The sequence below is a fragment of the Branchiostoma lanceolatum genome, chromosome 4 (genome assembly GCF_035083965.1).
Source record: "Branchiostoma lanceolatum isolate klBraLanc5 chromosome 4, klBraLanc5.hap2, whole genome shotgun sequence".
NCBI classification, from domain to species: Eukaryota; Metazoa; Chordata; class Leptocardii; order Amphioxiformes; family Branchiostomatidae; genus Branchiostoma; species Branchiostoma lanceolatum.
The window spans coordinates 9,940,116-9,957,952 of record NC_089725.1 but is presented as its reverse complement, the minus strand read 5'-3'; the positions used below and the strand labels follow the sequence as shown (position 1 = coordinate 9,957,952).

At 39.0% G+C, this 17,837-nt stretch overlaps 1 protein-coding gene across 7 annotated transcripts in view; it reads left to right on the top strand.

The window, feature by feature from the left end:
- The window catches only part of LOC136432504 (uncharacterized), a 105,851-nt gene that overhangs the window by 69,031 nt on the left and 18,983 nt on the right, over positions 1 to 17,837 (top strand). For all 7 annotated transcript variants that reach the window (XM_066423824.1, XM_066423826.1, XM_066423825.1 and 4 more), the window contains 3 exons: positions 11,475 to 11,623; positions 12,303 to 12,409; positions 17,380 to 17,463. In XM_066423824.1, the coding sequence (XP_066279921.1) occupies positions 11,475 to 11,623; positions 12,303 to 12,409; positions 17,380 to 17,463 (340 nt within the window). The remainder of the gene's footprint in view (positions 1 to 11,474; positions 11,624 to 12,302; positions 12,410 to 17,379; positions 17,464 to 17,837) is intronic.

Here is a 17,837-nt window from a genome sequence, read left to right as displayed (position 1 = left end):
CCCTATAGCACTCCTGTCAGGAAGAGTCACAATCATTTCAGCACCAGGGACAGGTTCAGTTGCTGTTGTTATTGTTATTGTTATTGTTACTGTGACAATGAATGAGTCATACAAGAACATGGGCTTCAATGGATATTTGAGGTCAATGCTAGCCCTCTGGTCAGAATTATGTATTGTCCTCAAACATGGCCCACAAAGTGCAAAAAAAAAAGAACTAAAATTAGTTGGCAACTTTATCTTTCTGAAATGGTTTTCAAAGAGATCACTTGTTGAACGTACAGGTACAGATGGTGCAGAGAAGAACAGCTATGGTCTCTCACCAATGAATTCCTGAGCCAAGGCTGAAGGTTCAAGGAGCCAAGGTCTTGTAATCATTGGGGAATTCTGGTATTAAAGTCTCCGTGCTCTAGCTCACCAGGCTCCAAATGGAATAGAGATCAGGGTACAGCCCTGGTGACTTCCAACTTCATAGGTAATTACTAGTCCTCCCCCTGTAGTGTAGGGGCTGTTACTGTTTAAGTCAGCGGGAGAAAACTAATCCTTAAGGAACGTGTCTTGAAAAACTGTTCAAGGACAGGAAGTCTAAGTCAGTGTAATAGCACTGTTAACATTTCACCCAGAAAAGCCATCTTCTGAACAGAGTTAAGCCGGCCAGAATTAGGTTCAAGTCAGCATAAGAAAACTAATCCTGCAGGAACATACCTTAGAAAATAGTTAATTTTGAAAGGCCATGAAGCCGACTTTCCATGAGATGTGTCAAGATTATCTAGTGTAACGCTGAGTCAGTCAAAATTGGAAAGATTTTTGCCAGTTTGCATTCATGTCCCGAAGAGCCAACTTTTCAAGAGTTGAGCTTGGGCAAGAATTAGGTAGTGCTAAAGGCCCAGTTTACACTTGGCAAAATCTATGCGAATCAATTTCCTCAAAGGGCGAATTGTGGTTTTCTCAGGCCCTGTTCACACTTGGCAAAATCTTTGCAAATCGATCATCACACTGGTGTCAACCATAAGATTCACTTACTGCGGCCAAAACAGCATGTCAGAAAGTTGCCAATGGCTAGGTCCCCGACAAAACATTATTCTGTCCAAGTCCTTTATCTAATCAGTGACCTACAAAACCACAATTGGCCCCTTAAGCAAGAATTGATTTGCATAGATTTTACCAAGTGTGAACAGGGCCTTAATCATTACTCGTTCTTCTGCCCCTTTGGCATTATGATATAATTTGCCAGTAAATCTTTTTCAGAACAATATTTGGGTTAGGTAAAACTTGTAACATCTGCTAATATAATTCCACCAGGGTACATAATTCTGCCATCCTAAAAAGATTGATCCAAAGAGATCTCCAACCCAACGTCCCCCAGTTTGATGCACTCCTGTTTATGTAAACTCTTGGATGCTGTACTAAATGTTTTTCAAAGTGGCGTATATATGTAACACGGCAGATTAATGTTAAGAAAGGTTAGTTGCACATCCATTTTACTTGGCAGTACACATGAAAAACAATCAGTTGCAAGCAATGCCTAGTTATGATACAGTTTGACCTGGTTAGTTGCTAATGTTTAAAAGTTGTTGAAACATAGTATCCTCATTGGTAAGGTAAAAGCAAAGGTCACATAGTGTTTGGGGGTGTAGCGTAGGGGCAATGAGTTGCTAGTCCACTGTGTCTAGGGAAAGACATTGGAAAGTGGAGACCATACATCTCCTTCCACCACCTTTTACCTCCCAAAGTCAGGTACCCATTTTTACACGTGGGAGGAGTGAGGAAAGTGGTGTTAGGTGCCTTTCCCAAGGAGACAACGTCTAGCCAAGAATGTCAGGAGTTGAACCCATGACCCTTAATCTTGTCCGCTAGCCTATCCCTGCCACTTGGCCAATTGAAGCCTCAGTCAAACGTCTCCATGGACCATAGTTTAAAGCTAGAGCACCTTTTGCAAACCTGTTTGCAATAGATTATTGTTGCCCAATCTATCATATTCACGTGAAGATGACATAACACAAAAGCGGAGGCAACAAAACACCTTGATCACTTCAACAGGGATTGCTTGGTGAAAGTCAGTTTTATCACTGTCACTTTTACAGGCTTATGACCTTCGTTGAGTAATTGCAAACGAAATCTGATGAAGCACTTTGTATGTTGGAGGGTAATTCCTGACATTTACAGCAGGCATGATTTTGATTCTATTTTAACTGCTACGTTGAAAGGAATTGTTATTGCTGTCAATATCGGTGTTGGTGTAGCGTAACAGTTTGAGTGACGCCCACCGAGCCTCTTTGGCAAATCAAGTTCACACAACAACAAAAAACAATGTGCCAACATCCGTACATTTGCCACCAAGAGCCGAAAATTGTCTGTCACTTTAGACACTTGATTTGTCCTTTTATCCTAACAGCAGATCTTTCAATATTGAATTTTAGGAAGGATGTCGTTTATTATGTAACATGTAACATATGGGGAGTTTCATCACTTGTTTTTATCTTCCTAAAAGCAGCATGCCCTAAATCAAAACTTACAAGAAAGTTGCTCTGTTGAAACACTTCAAATATCCAACAGAAAAAAATCATTACATCTGACAACCTAGCCTACAGGTAAGGTAGCCTACATCCGTGAGGGATTCGTTCAAAGGTAGTATCTGTATTCTTACACCCATTTATCCATGGGTAGCTTTGATGCAGCCCACTGTATCTGTTTCACAAGTATTGTTGGCCTGATTCCGATCCAATATCTCAAGAGTTAAGGAAACAAATTCCGCAGACGTTAAAACTTTGTGGAATTTGCTTTCTCAACTTAATTCAGCTACACTGACTTGATAATATGGATGACATCTGCGCATGCATCAATTTTTGTAAAAGAAAAGGTTTGCAGCCATACTGCAATTTGTACAAAGAAGCTTCGAAATGAGCAAATATATACCGTATATTGCAACAAATATTGGAAAATTGATACTTAAGCTGTAAAATGCCTTTTTTTATCATATTTTTTTTGCCATGTGTACAACTTATCCGAAAAATGTATTTTGTGCCCTGAGCAATCTTCAAAAGTCAAAGAAGAAGATTTGAAAGACAGTGCCATCTAGCAGATTCAGACTATTTCACTCAGGGGAAATAAACATTGTTTTGCCCTCACAGTTCAAGAAATGTCAAAGTCCTTGCAGCATGTAGACATATCCATTTGCATGTAGACCAGGTCCACTGGGATAGAGCATGCCATCAACCTAAATTGCTTCTCATTGCCTGACCTTGCCCTGAGGCCATGTGCTTCCACTTAACAGTCTTTCCTAAAGCCTTGCCTGAAACTGCCAATTAAAGCAGGGATGAGAAGTGTAGACCTTCCCAAGTTATCATCCGACACAGGAGCTCGATTATAGTATACTATTGAGCTGGCTGTCTGGCTGGGGATCAGCATTATTACTTATTGGCCCAGGAGTGAATCTGGCTGTGTTGGCTGTCTTGGATAGGGACAAGTTGGCGTAACTTTGAGCTTATGGATAAATCTGTTTGAGATATTAGCACTCTGCATGTTCTCTGGAGGTGCTTTGGTCGTGATTTTAAGTGGTGAATACATGTATCTCTTTGGGCAGGGGGCTAGTGGTGTACGTTTGGGCCCCCTAGCAGCTTGTTTGGAACTATAGACTATAGTGGGTCTTTTTGTTGGTGTGGACAACTCAAGCAGAGATTGATGGATTTTATGGTTTTTGGCATATGGGTACCTTAGGGGATGATTAACATAATGAAATGCATATTTTGCAAATTAGGACCTATTTTACAGAATAATTGAGGAGACCTTGTAGCACTGCTGTATCGCATACTGTAGCATGTAGCATTCAACATACGTACACATTAATACAGGTTTATAGAGTTTTTACAAGTCGTAAAGAATGGCAAGATTACTTCTCAATACTTACTTTTCATAAGGTTTAAGAGAGTCTACCAAGTTGGTGCATAATCACTGTTGAGGCCATCCAAATTCTTTCGTACTGTAACGATATTGGAAATCAGATGTCAATGTGATCACATGCAATTTCAAAAGCCAAAGAAGTAAGAAAGAGGGATTGACTATTTTACTGCATTCAATGGTCCACATTTTACCTTTTATGTGGGCAGCCAATGATTGCAGTGTGTACCATTCTTACTGATATCTCATGCCGAGTCACATCGAACTGTTATAGGGATTTTGATAATGTTGCAGCCAACCCAGTAAAGTCAATTGAAAGGTAAGGCTACTGTATAAAGATCAAGAGTACATGTATCTACCCCAGGCAGTTTCTGTGTGTGCCTGATAGGGCTATTGGACTTGATCCTTTCCATTGTGAACCAAAGTGTGATAACGATTGGTATGAAAAATGTGAAGGGTATGAAATTTGTAAAGATTAGCTTCACAGACTTACCCCTAGTAACTTAGTATCAAAACCTATCATAGTTGCCGAGTCTCTTTGTCCACTGACGCAAATAGGATTTGTGTATTAACTAAGAGGACGAAGAGACTTGGCAGCTATAATAGGTTTGGATACCAGGCTGCAGCCCTACAGAATTGAGGTTGAAACGTGATCCCTACAAGCCTGTCTGAGAACTTAATAAGCTTAGTGTACTGGCTACGTTTTTATCTGTGCATGGAAGTTCAAACACTCCTACCAATGCATGAAAGGTACTACGACAGGCTCTAGCTCTGCAAACTTTGACAGAAACTCAGAATCTCTGTGTAATGTTGTAACGTTAACAGTTGTACCAGGTGTTAGATGCAAAAAGCCAGATACCTAAATGTAACATCTGTTATTATGATAAATGATAATTCTGAAGCAAACTTGAACTGTAATTTCCAACACAAAAAATTGGTCTTACCCAAGTTTTTGACTGTTCAACTCAAGCCATTGTCAAGGAATGAGGAATCCACTGCTTCTGTGACGTCACATTATGCAGATAGAACATGTGAGCAGTGGATCATAAGTTGTAGAAATTTGTCCCCCATCTCTGTTGAAATGAACTTTCCAGCTATTATTGATTGTTTTTATACTTATTTCTACTCAATTCCACAATATACAAATGGACCCTTACACTGACTTTGCAGGAAATAGATAAATTGAATCTAAGTGAGACTTGTAAGTAACCTATTGATGATGATGAAGCAGATGTCTTAGTGAGTGTCTTGCACAGTAGTGTGAATGGCTTCAACACTTTACCATCAATACACAATATACCTCAGAGCCAGGGTCCTTGAGCTTATCAGTTGGCACCTGTACATGATCGCCTGCATAAATCAATACAGGGCTTTCAGGGGGTGCCTGTGGCACTGCCACTAAGTGCCCGAAATAATACAAAAGCCACATAATTGCTTAGTTGACAGAGAATAGTAAATCAGGCATTTAACAGCAATTGATGTAACAGCTTAGGTCAAAGCCTTTGGTATAGGAACCGTGATAGTTTGCAATGTTGATGGATATCATTAGGTATCTACTACAGTAAGGCCACACCAGTTTGATTTGTTGAGTCTCAGATTTTTTCAGAAAAATATGGAGCAACGGGGCAAAAGAAAAGAAAACAGAAAATTTTTCAAAAAGGGTGGGGTGAAGATAGGGGCTTACATGTACATAGCATAAAGAATAATACGATTATTCAAGTTTTCAGCTTTAATAAAAATCTATGAAAGACAACCAACCATCATATTATATTGTACAGTAGATGTACCTGTTGTTTGAAAATTTTTACAGCAATGATAAATGTACCCATATTGTAAGTTGCTTGTAAATGCAGTTAGACCATTTTGCTATACTGGAAAGTTGAGAATGTTTTCGTAGTGAGTAAACGTTCCTGAATGAGAGGTGTGGAGATGTTTATTCAATTTGGGAAAACAGAAGCAGTCAATTCTGGGAACCAACAAATTAGATTAGTTTGGCCAAAAAGTATACTTGATTCTCAAAGAAGAAGGTCGTAGAATAAATGTGGCAACTCTCTGAATTTTGATAGCTATTAGAGATGGATCCAGTTGTTCATATGATAGTGTGTGATATTGATTCCACATTGAGACGTCTACAGTTATGGTGGCTGGGCTTATAAAATTGATTGGTTTTAAAATCACCCAATGCACGCAGCTGTAGTTCCCCTACATCATGTACCGGTAACCGTTATGGTGGTGTTGCGATCCATAGATCTCTAAAATCCTTGGCACTTACTGGTTCCCATTCCCATGGCGTTCTGTATTAAAGCTAACACCTAATGTCACATCAATGTGACTGCAGTACAACTATGAAGAAGTGCCAACAGCACAGCTGTTGACAGGTTAAAGGATTTTCTGGCCCAGCTGAGTTACTAGAGCGTGATGTAAATCCTTTAACATTAATGAAACTTTCAAAAGGTCAAATGCACAGCTGTGTTTGCTGCAACTGTTCTACAGTCATTCAAGACTTCATGATATATGCATGCATCTATAAGCAGCAACACCTGTGCTGCAGTGTAGTGTGAACCAGGCAGAATTGCCCTGAAGAAGGTGATAGTTGGTCACAAAACGTTGGTTGAATAAATGACGTGGTTGTGTGCAGAGAGTCTTTTTATTCAGTGACTTACCAACCTGATGAAACTATTTTACGGATTGGCAAGGAGTGACCATGGTCTAGGAATACCCCACTGTGCTCACGATGTGAGATGTATATTAATAACAGACGTATATATAGAACACTTTTCTTCCTGTTGTTTTTGCTGTCCATGTCCTTGGTGCTGAACAATTGCTGTTGTGAGAGTGAAATATAATTTTTGCAGCCTCCTTGGGTTGCGAGCCAAAGGAATTACATTAGCAGAAGGCAAAGAATCTTCTTACCTTGCTATCTATCCCTTGGATTTGATTATCTTTGTCATCAAGTTTTGATACTTAAAATGGAGCCAGAGACCAGGGTCGGTTATGATTGTCATCTTTCATTTTCTGAAGTTTGGAATCAAGTGAGAAAGTGTTACATGTTATTACAAGCTGATGAAAAGCAAAGTTGGCACTCTATGTAGCTCTCCTAACATGATATGACATAGACTTCCAAAGCACTATGTTTTGAATCAATAAATAATACAATAATTGTTTTTATAACTAATGGGATGAAGCCATGGCCAAGAGGGTTTGCAGGTTTGCGTGCTAAGCATGCAATGCTCAATGGGCGTACATTTTTACCTCTGTCAAAATAGAGTTATCGTTTTCAGCCAGTGCATTTGTTTGTTTGTGTTGGTTTGTGTCCGCAGTTATCTGAATATTGTAGAGTGAGATGATGTGAGGCCAGAAGATTTTTCAACCAGAGATTGTCAAGATGGGAAAGTTGGCTTGGCCTGGGTCCAAAGTTTTATGGGCAGGAAAATCCATCTGAATTAGCAAAAATTTCAGAATAATAAACATAGCAAGAAATCCATAAAAATTCAATATATTTTATAGAAGCCTGAGATATTTCATTTGATTCTTATTTTCATAGGTACATGTAGCTAGCTGGTGCAATTTACTTTCTTCAAAGGTTAGGTGATTTTTTTACTGATTTATATGTTATTGGTTTCCTTTCTTCATTCAGCAAATGCCCCACTTACTAACTGCATGGCTTACCACAAGTGAATCCAACCCTAAGTGATGCATACTAGAAAATCTTCGTTTGTTCAGCCTCGGTGAACCAGACTTTATTTCCATCAGATCAGTCAATGGCAACAGCAATTACCAAAAAGTATGGTGCAAGGGAATTGGTGCATACAAGTCCTAATCACGTCGTACCCATGAGAAACGTCCGTGGGGAATAAATCATTCGCCAGAGTCATTACCTCTGTTCTGCTAACTACTTAGTGCAACGAAGAGAAGGAAAGGGGCGGGGAGGATACAATACAGCCACCTGCTTCCCCAGGCGCGATTCCCGACTTAATTTGCACCTAATGAACATCGCTTTCAGCTGATTGATACCGCTGAGCTCAACATCCATTACTCACTGACTGAGGACGAAAACTAATTTTCTCTGCCTGGAATGGCTAGCGCAAATCAACAGCTTGCTTGATCTTATTAGTAGTGAAAGTTTCATAACAAAATACATGTTGAAACAGCTAGATCTAACAGGCGTCACTTTAAATCCCACACAATCCAATTCCAAACAATCTGTGATTTCTTCTACTAATTTTAACAAGTACTATTATTCTAAATATGACACACATGGTGATTATAGATATGTACTAGGTAACATAGGTAGGCCACAAGGTCAACTCTGCAGAATGCTGCACCAAATTCTGCACAGAATATTGCATAAGGTACAAAAACACAGAATTCTGTGGCCATATGCAGAATTCTGTGCAGATTTCTGCAGAAATTTCAGAGAAGTCTTAACTAGAGCAACGAAACACTTTTGCACATTCTCTGATGGCTGTGGTTCTGCAGTTAATGTTGCTTGATCGTTGAGTCTTAGATTAACGTTAGACTGTAAATGACTACATTTTGTTTCATTAGATTCTGAGCTTTAGATAACACAGATGTGCAAAGGCTAGGTGTGACAGGTCGTTCAGTGTGATATAGCCAGCTGCCTCCAAGCTGCGTGCCTGCAAAGCTGGTGTGTTATACCAAATGTTGGTAAACTTGCTATATATGTAGGTACAGATCAGAGAGTTGAACTTGCTGCCACCAAGTACTGTAAGAGTGTCCTCACTCGATTATAGTGTAAAATGCACTTAAGTTTGCGTGGTTTTTATTTCACGGTAGGGAGAAAATGGAGTGTTTTGCGTTGGTTTTAAGTTCGCGGTTGAAACATTAGTAGCGCTACAGTCATAGGTGGGCAAAAAGTTTCACGGTGGTTTAGTTCAGCACGAATACTGCAAACATAAAAGCATTGCAAACATTTCTGCATTTACAGTAACTGCATTGCCAAACTGATGAAAATTGCTCTGTGATAGTCCTGTGATGTGATCACAGACATGTCACAGTTGTGCTCATAATGTGAGCAGCATATTGAAGTCCACATAGCTTGAAGGAATCCAGTTACCTCCTCTGAGGATCTTATGCTTCACCAGAGAACAGAGCTGTCCAATAGGATGAGCTGTGAGAGCCGAGCATTAGGACATGTCTTGACGGCTGAAAAATCTAAAGGCAAGGTCACGCCTAGAATTTCCATCACGCATAATGGCTGAAGTTTGCTGTCTCCAAGTGCTTTTTCCTTTTAGACTTATTTATGCAGGAGAGTTTTGGGTAGACTACCAAAGAGTTCACACGGCTTCAATTGATACAGCCACAGAAGGAACAAAAAGCATTGACATCATACAATTTGGGGGGGAGGGCTTATATGTTGTAAAGAGGGAATTTGAAGCAACTTGAAGTCAAGGCATTTTGATACATTTGAAAAAAAGACAAGAAATTGGACTGTCTCAATTTCTTTCCATTGATTGATCACATTTCAAATAGATAGTTGACAACATACACAAACGTCTAGAGATACCTGTGCAAAAGAAATAGCTTTGGATAGCTTAGAAAGTCTTGTCCCATTGGGTTCAGTTCAGGATTCCTACCTTGAGTGATGACAGAACCTGAAAGACCTCCACCTCAATTGTAGAGATGGAGCCTAGTTGCTGATTGCTTGCCATCATTGGTCCAGAGGAAACTGCAAGGTCAATTGAATCAATTCCATCAAAAGGCCTTTGCAAACCCAGCTAAAAGTCAACCCAAGGAAATTCATGATGCTTACTGTGACCTAAATGGGAAAGTCTCCTTCAACCATATACATCACTGGGGATAACCAGGTGGAGGAAAGTGAGGGAGAACAAGTCCCAAGGAACTTCATTAAAGTTGAACTACTTCCATCACCAGATGTTGCATAGAGTGGCTGACCGGTTTGATAGCCCTTGGCCCACAAAGCTTTGTGCAATCACTAACAGTACTAAGTGGTTTGTGTGTTCAACTACCATACCCATGCAAATACATGCAAAGCAGAGAAAGTATAATACCATCATTGAAGTCTTTGGTTATCAGACTCATGATCTACCAAATGCAAAGCGAAATACTCTACTCACTTGGCCATTGCAACAATAATGAACTTCATTAGCTTTGGTCTAACTTCAAATAAGACACTCTGTTCACATCTTGATATCCAAGGCAAACTTCAAATGCCAACAACTCACAGTGAGAAGATTGAAAATGTTAAAGGTGACCCCAATCACTGACCTCGTTACAGTTTGCAGTGGGTAAACGAAAGGCCAGTCCTGGACTACTGCATAACCTGATCTAGTGCTTCACCCAGAACCTGAGACCATCAAAAGTCTCTGGAAATGCGCCGTTGCCTCATGATCCTTGGCTAAGAGTTCACAGACTGTTACTTGTGAAGGAATCCTGCTGGGAACACTCGATGATAGAAGGTGGAATTGTGATGGTAAAGGTCAAAGACAATCTTGCCAAGGTCACAGCTAGAGTGTTCAGTCGAAAAGAGTTGCTTACTTGTTCTTCCCCTCACTAAACAAAATTTGAGATCATGGTAACTCAGTAAGAAATAAATTTTGTAGTGTTATTCGTTTTCATGCATGTACAGAAACTCTTTTGCCACATGTCCAGTGCTGACATAGTATAGATTTATGCTTTTAAGACATCATGATAGGAACTTTTGGAAAGAAGCATAATTTTTTGTGTGTGATCAAAATTTGTTTCTGATGATCAACTATATGGGGAATCTACCAGTTTGTATTGTACCAAAATAGTCTCTGTGGAGTTTGTCTTTTCATACAACCTCATTTTGCATTTTGCCATCTGTGTTGTTGCACCTTCAAAGTTTTGGGATGTCTTTCTCTTTTCAAAAACATAACCTTCCATGTGTTGTCTGGAGATGAAGAGATTAATGAATGATTGAAGACCTTTATTGTACATTTTTGCCAATCTTGGCTAAGTACAGCTCACAACAAAGCCATGTTTACAAACATGTACATGAGTACAAAGTCTAGCATACATTTGTACAGGTTTGAATTCTTCTCGCTTCTTGGAAATGATGGAGAAAATGTAGGATTGTCTAAGTTTAGCTAAGGTGCTTAAGTTGCAATGGGAGCCACAACAGAAGTCACACCTCCAGAGACGCACAGATGCTTTCCTGAGACTGGACTGGCTGAAAGAAGAGGAAGATGGGTTAAGCTACAGCTGGTTTTTAAAAACGCATGAGGAATACCAATTTTGCAGCACTACTCAATATAGTGTCTCATAAAATCTCAAGATTGTCTCATAAAATCTCAAGATTGTCTCATAAAATCTCAAGATTGTCTCATAAAATCTCAAGATTTACCACAAAATCTTGAGATTTTTAGAATAAATCTTGAGATTTTTTCATTTTCAACGAAGAGTGAAGACTCCCGCTGGGGGTCATTATGATCCGTTGTGTAATAGAGAAGTGTTTCACAAAATATTGGATATATATCTTTGAGCTGTAAACGGTCAGACGCATTAGTCCACAGTGCTGGTCTCATTTCAATAATAATCTGCTTGCTGATTTTATCAATTTTTCTCCACTGCCACAGAGTGGAAGAAGTGTTGCAGAAGAGAGGCGTGAACTCGCAACTGTTCCTGCACATGGAGTACACCCCCCTCCCACCCATCAATCTCACTAACACAACTGGGCTGGATGGATTGATGGAGGGTACTACCCCAAAGGAGGAGCCAGATCAAGGTGATAAAAACCATTACAGAAATTGGGGGTGCCTCTCTAACAAGCTCAAAATGAGATCTCCCAGGCAGTGTCAGTTACAGCACATTACCCTCCGGCATTTCTAGTTCATCTAATAAAAGTAAAGACTATTTTTGGCATCAGGTGTCCTGTAGCAGAGCTGAAAGGCAATCAGATAGCAGTTTACTGTTGAACGGTCTCCTTTCAATGGGTCCATACATGTACATACACACACCAGCTTTGTATTGATTATAGGATGTCATGGAAATTTAAAGCTTGAGATATGGTTGCAAACAATTTGATGATTGACAGTCTGTCAAAGATTGTCAGATGAAGATCTACCATGATCATCATTGTGGCCATCATTCTCCTTCTATCAGTGACAGATGATGGGAATCATAATGCTATACTGATACTGATGGACGAGCAATGTTCGGCTCAACATTTTTCAGCCTACAAGTAAAGTAGACTCTTGGGTTATCTAAGCCTTTTTGTATAGTCAGATTGAAAAGTTAAGTTTAAACTGAACTCTTAAAACCTACCTGCAATGCACTGGTGCAGATGTAGTTGCATGAAAGGTGTAGTAACATTATATATTATCATGTTCCAAGGATTCTGGATCAAATCAATGATTGTCAATTTCTTTGTTGAAACATTTAAAAAAAATTTCTTCTTCATGTAGTGGCTGGAGTGTTGTACGTGCACATCCACAGTGGAATGGACCTGGTGTCCATGGACAGGAATGGCTTGTCAGATCCCTACTGTATCGTCTTCTGCAACAAGAGGAAGGTGAGAGCCTCAACACAGTTGTCCAGTTTAAAGGAGCATTCCACTCCAGAAGAGGGAATTATATAATTTTTTTTAATACAAATGCACCCGAATTTTGGCTAAATTATCTGAGCTGTCTTTTTAACAATAATCCTTTTCTAAATCCATTCACCCCCATAAGGACCCACTTCTATGTGCATAGCCAACTTTGGGCACAATTTCTCACTAACAATAGACGCGATAAGCTCAAGGTCTCGGTTCGGAGTTGTTTTTTTAAATTGGGGGCCGACCTGACTCGTTCCCAGAAAGGCAATAGCGCTTTTCCAAACATCCCTTTTCGGCCGATTCAGTGTTTCTGATGGATAGGGGTGACTTATCTTCGAACGACAGACGAATTTGATATTTTCTGTGGAAACGTCATTTTTAGTGAAAACCGTCACTAAAAGGAATTTTCATCCCCAAAACTGCTATTTTTAGGGCATTCTTCCAAGGCCGCTGGAAGGAAAATAAAAGTTTTCCTAGGATAATGACTGATATGGAAATAAAGGTCATCATTCTGTCTGTGCAATTAGGAAAAATGAAAAAAATCGTGAGGATACGTTTTCCGCAATCCCCGATGGTGCGAAACCACGCAAAACGCACATAGAACGCATGATTCGGGTAATCAGGCGACAAAGCCGCGTTACCGTCATCGCGCACTAATACCAGGAAGTACCCGCGGACGACCAAAACTCGGAAACCGTAAAACGCTACGAAGATCGGGTTTTTCAGGAAATATAAAAGATAACGCACTGCTATAGCGATAGCCGAAAAATCGGGAGCCAAAACTAACGAGAAAACCTAGGATTTGCGTCTTATCTTCACGCACTACTTAGGTCCTTGGTCAAAACAATTCCGAACCAGAACCTCAACAAAAGCAGTCAAGTGACTACTAGTATCACATATTCTGGAATGTACACAGAAGGTTTGCAGTCTTGGAAAACAGAGATTTTGGTACTTTTGTAAGAAACAATGAACTCTGGCATTGTAGGAAGGGTCCTCTGGGGAATTCAAGAACTTGATTGCTTTAATGTTTGTCCTGCATTCAGGCTTCAACTTATGGTAAATTTGACAAAACAAACTGGATTTAACCATAACAATTTAGTCTCTGATGAGTTAGAATACCCGCCTCTGGAATGGAGTGCTCTTTTAACAGCCCAATCAGCGTATATTCTACCCCTTTACACACTTCTTTTCAGAGATATGCTCTTGCAAAGCAAGATCAATGACCCAATCACCTGTTAAGTGTTGTAAAAAGCCAACTGTGGTCTTGGTGCCAAGATTTCTTACCGTGGTTTACTCTAAGCAGTCTTTTAACCTGTTCTATAAATGGCAGAGGCCATGATTAATTCATAGCTGGTTCGATACTGCCTAAGAGAGAGTGCTGTGTGACAACTTCATCAGTTCCCCTATTGATTATGACACTATTAGCAGGGCCTTGTTGATTTTTTGCAACGCTTCCTTTGCATAATTGATGAGGTTGTAAAAGGGCTTTACTCTTCAGAAACTAAATTTAGTTCATAACTAGATCAATTTTGCCTGAAGAAGAGTGCAGCATAAGAACTTCATCTGTTGCCCCATTGATTATTGCACTATTAGTAAGGACTTGTTGATTTGTGCCATGCATAGTTGATGAGGTTGTAAAAAGGCTTAAGTGTTTGACTCTTCAGAAACTAGTTCAAAGCTAGATCAATTTTGCCTGAGGAAAACTGCAGCGTAAGAACTTCATCTGTTGCTCCATTGATTATTACACTTTTAGGGAGGACTTGTAGATTTGTTTGAAACAATGCTATGCATAGTTGATGAGGTTGTAAAAGGGTTTAAGTGTTTGACTCTTCAGAAACTAGTTCAAAGCTAGATCAATATTGCCTGAGGAAGAGTGCAGTGTAAGATCTTCATCTGTTGTCCCATTGCACTATTAGTGAGGACTTGTAGATTTGTTTGAAACACATGCCATGCAAAATTGATGAGGTTGTAAAAGGTTCGACTCTTTGGATATTCCCTGTAGTTCCATTAGAGTTTATTTTGAGAAAGATTTCCTGCCATCTATACTTACAGTCAATCAATTGCAAACCTTCATACCATAACGAAAACAATTTTTTTATTTGTTGCTTGTTTTTAAGTCAAGAGTGGTACATTATTTTGTGTCTTAGTCATGTTTATAATTATAGTTATTATGTTATAGTAACATTTAAAAATCAAAAACTCAATTTCTATAGGTTTGTTGGTCATTTAGTCAATGAAGGATTTAAAAAAAAATCTTATTTATTCACGGAAAATACACTCAGGCAAGCCTGTTTGTACTTGTGTTTGAAATTATGGAGCTTGAGAAATGAATGATTGATATAATGACATGATTTTAGATGATTAAGCTGCTTTTTGATAGATTTGTAATATAATTAGGAATAACACAGGACCAAAGGCTTTCAAGAAATTTCAACAAATGAGATTTGTAAGTAGATAATTGATAGCCTTTTGTATTCATTAGGAACTAAATTTGTTTTGATTGAGCACCTCAGAAGTTGGGGTGATGAAACTTGAAGTGCTATTATGATAATAGATCTTTGAAAAGATTGAAACTCATCTGGATTGGCTAGAGTTATGTAACAATAATTTCCTATAGCCATTATCATTCAAAGAATGCCTGAAAGATATACTTGATGTATAGCCCAGTAGTGCTGCTTGCTTGGGTGCCGGAAAAGGGCTTACAGCCGTACAGTCTGGGTTTTCAACAAACCATTATACAGAAGGGTTTGACGTCATAGGGATTTTAAGACTCTGTTCCCAGTAAAGCTGTCAAATGGTCTCCATATATCAATCTCTCCCGGACCATGAGCTCTGTTGTTATGTTACATTTTATCTCAGCAAAGTTTCCGATGCATAGCTTGCCATAGCCAAACGTGCTTTGAAAGCTGCATACATATACTACCTTGCTACCTAGTTTTTGAATCTGTTATAGTCCTTACAATAAGAATTTATTTCATGTTTTGATTGATTGTTATCGCCCTTATGATGCAAATTCATTTTATGTTTTGATTGTAAAAGCCCTTACAATGCAAATTTACTTTATGTTTTGGTTATTATCATAGCCCTTGCAATGCAAATTTATTTTGTTTTGATAGTTATATACCTTACAATGCAAATTTATTCTATGTTTTGACTGTTATAACTGTTATAATGATAACTGTTCTTCGAAAAAACTTAAGCCTAGTGAGTAAGACTGGACAGGTGTTACCTAAAGTTGTTTTAAAGCTGTTAGCTTTAAATATGATGCCTAGAAATATATGCTTGATATATAGCACTGCTTTTGTTTTGCTGCTGGAAAAGTGCTTACAGTAACCGGGTTTTTAGACGAACAATCCTACAGAAGGGTTTGACGTCATTGGGCTTTTAAAAGCCAGTTTCCTTAAGCTGCAACATTGTCTCTTATCTATCAAAATCTCTCTACCGGTAATGTTCCCAATTAATAGATTGTTGTTACTAGCTTAAAGCTGCATACAAGTTAAGGCTACCTCGTAGTCAAATCTGATATAGTTAGAAAACAATTGACTGAAATTGGTGGGTTGGATATCAATGACAGACATACTATTACTAAGGGGTGTAGTAAGAACAGCAATTGTCCAAGGTTTGATTCACTTGTACAATCTGGGGATGTATTGATGAAGGTTAGACATCCATGGGATTAGATACGCAAGGGAACAGTAATTACTCAAGCAACTGGAGAAATTTGGAAACAAACAGACGTTTCAGACAGCGTTCGCTGACTTTCGTCAGTGACTGGACTAGGAAATGGAGTTACAAACATATCAATTCAGAGGTTAGGTTCAAGACATGGTAATTCCAATTCCTTGTCAAGTCACATCAACAAAAGACAGCGGATGCTGTCTAAAACGTCTTACCATTTACGAAATTTATCTAATCTGGGGATGTGTTCCTCAATGCTTCTTTCCTGCGCATCCACTCACTGACAGATTGATTTTGTTGTCACTCGAAGCATGTCAAGCAATTATTCTACTTTCATAATCGGTTACACCCACTAGTGCCCATTTCCCTTTCCTGATTGTCATCTACACTTCACTGTTCATTTCAAATTGATGACAGAACTGCAAGAGCAGGGCATACATCAACAATTATGAAACACCAAGACATTGAAATGTGACAGAGAACAGATTCAGCTCAGTGGAGATAAGTTTATTACATCTCATGAGTAAGGGTCTTACCCTGGTGATTTCCCTTTCCTGTCCTTCCTTGATTGTCATTTACACTTCAATGTACCATTTCTAATTGATGACAGAACTGCAAGAGCAGGGCATACTTCAGTAATTATGAAACACCAAGACATTGAAATGTGACGGACAACAGTTTCAGCTCAGTGGAGACAAGTTTATTACATCTTATGAGCAAGGAATGGCCATTTCCTTTTTCCCGTCCTTCCTTGATTGTTATTGACACTTCGAATGTTACAGTACCATTTCAAATTGATGACAGAACTGCAAGAGCAGGGCATACATCAGCAATTATGAAACACCAAGACATTGAAACGTGACAGACAACAGTTTCAGCTCAGTGGAGACAAGTTTATTACATCTCATGAGCAAGGGTTGCCCATTTTCTTTTTCCTGTCCTTCCTTGGTTGTCATTTACACTTCACTGTACCATTTCTAATTGGTGACAGAACTGCAAGAGCAGGGCATACATCGGCAATTATGAAACACCAAGACATTGAAATGAGACAGACAACAGTTTCAGCTGAGAACTTCAAGACAAGTTCATTACAATTCCCATGGGTAAATATGAACCAAGGGTTGCTTTAACCTTCTCCCTGCTGCCTAACTCTGTAACCAATAGAGAAAGGGGAATGCCAAACGGATAGATCAGTGTGCTAGAGGTTGAAAAGAAAAGGGCTGGCAATTGTGTGAGAAGAACCATGCCTTATTTGCCGTCATTTTCAGGTCAAGACCACGCATTATGTCTGCAGCACTCTAAATCCCAGCTGGGAGTCAAGTGTGGAGTTTTTTGTCGCAAACTACACAGAGGTAAGAGCTGTAATGTTACATGTTGCATTAGTGTAATTGAGTTTGAGTTCAAGCAGTGAAAATGTTTCATCTGTAATAAAGACATTTACGTGTTGTTATTGGAATTGTTTTAGAAGACTTTTGCAAGAATTATGACACACAGTGTCTAAGTATCCATTTGGAAAAGATTCCTAGCTTCACTTCTCTACTATAAACTTGGAATAATTTCATGATCCAGAAAGCTTGAAAAGGATGACTTTCTGGACTGATACTATTACGTAGTACATGCTTTCTACAATTAAACACACTGTACATGTTGGCTTAGAAAAAAATAAAAGAATGAAGCATTATATCACATTACATTATTTGAACTTATAAGTTCAAAACCATGTATT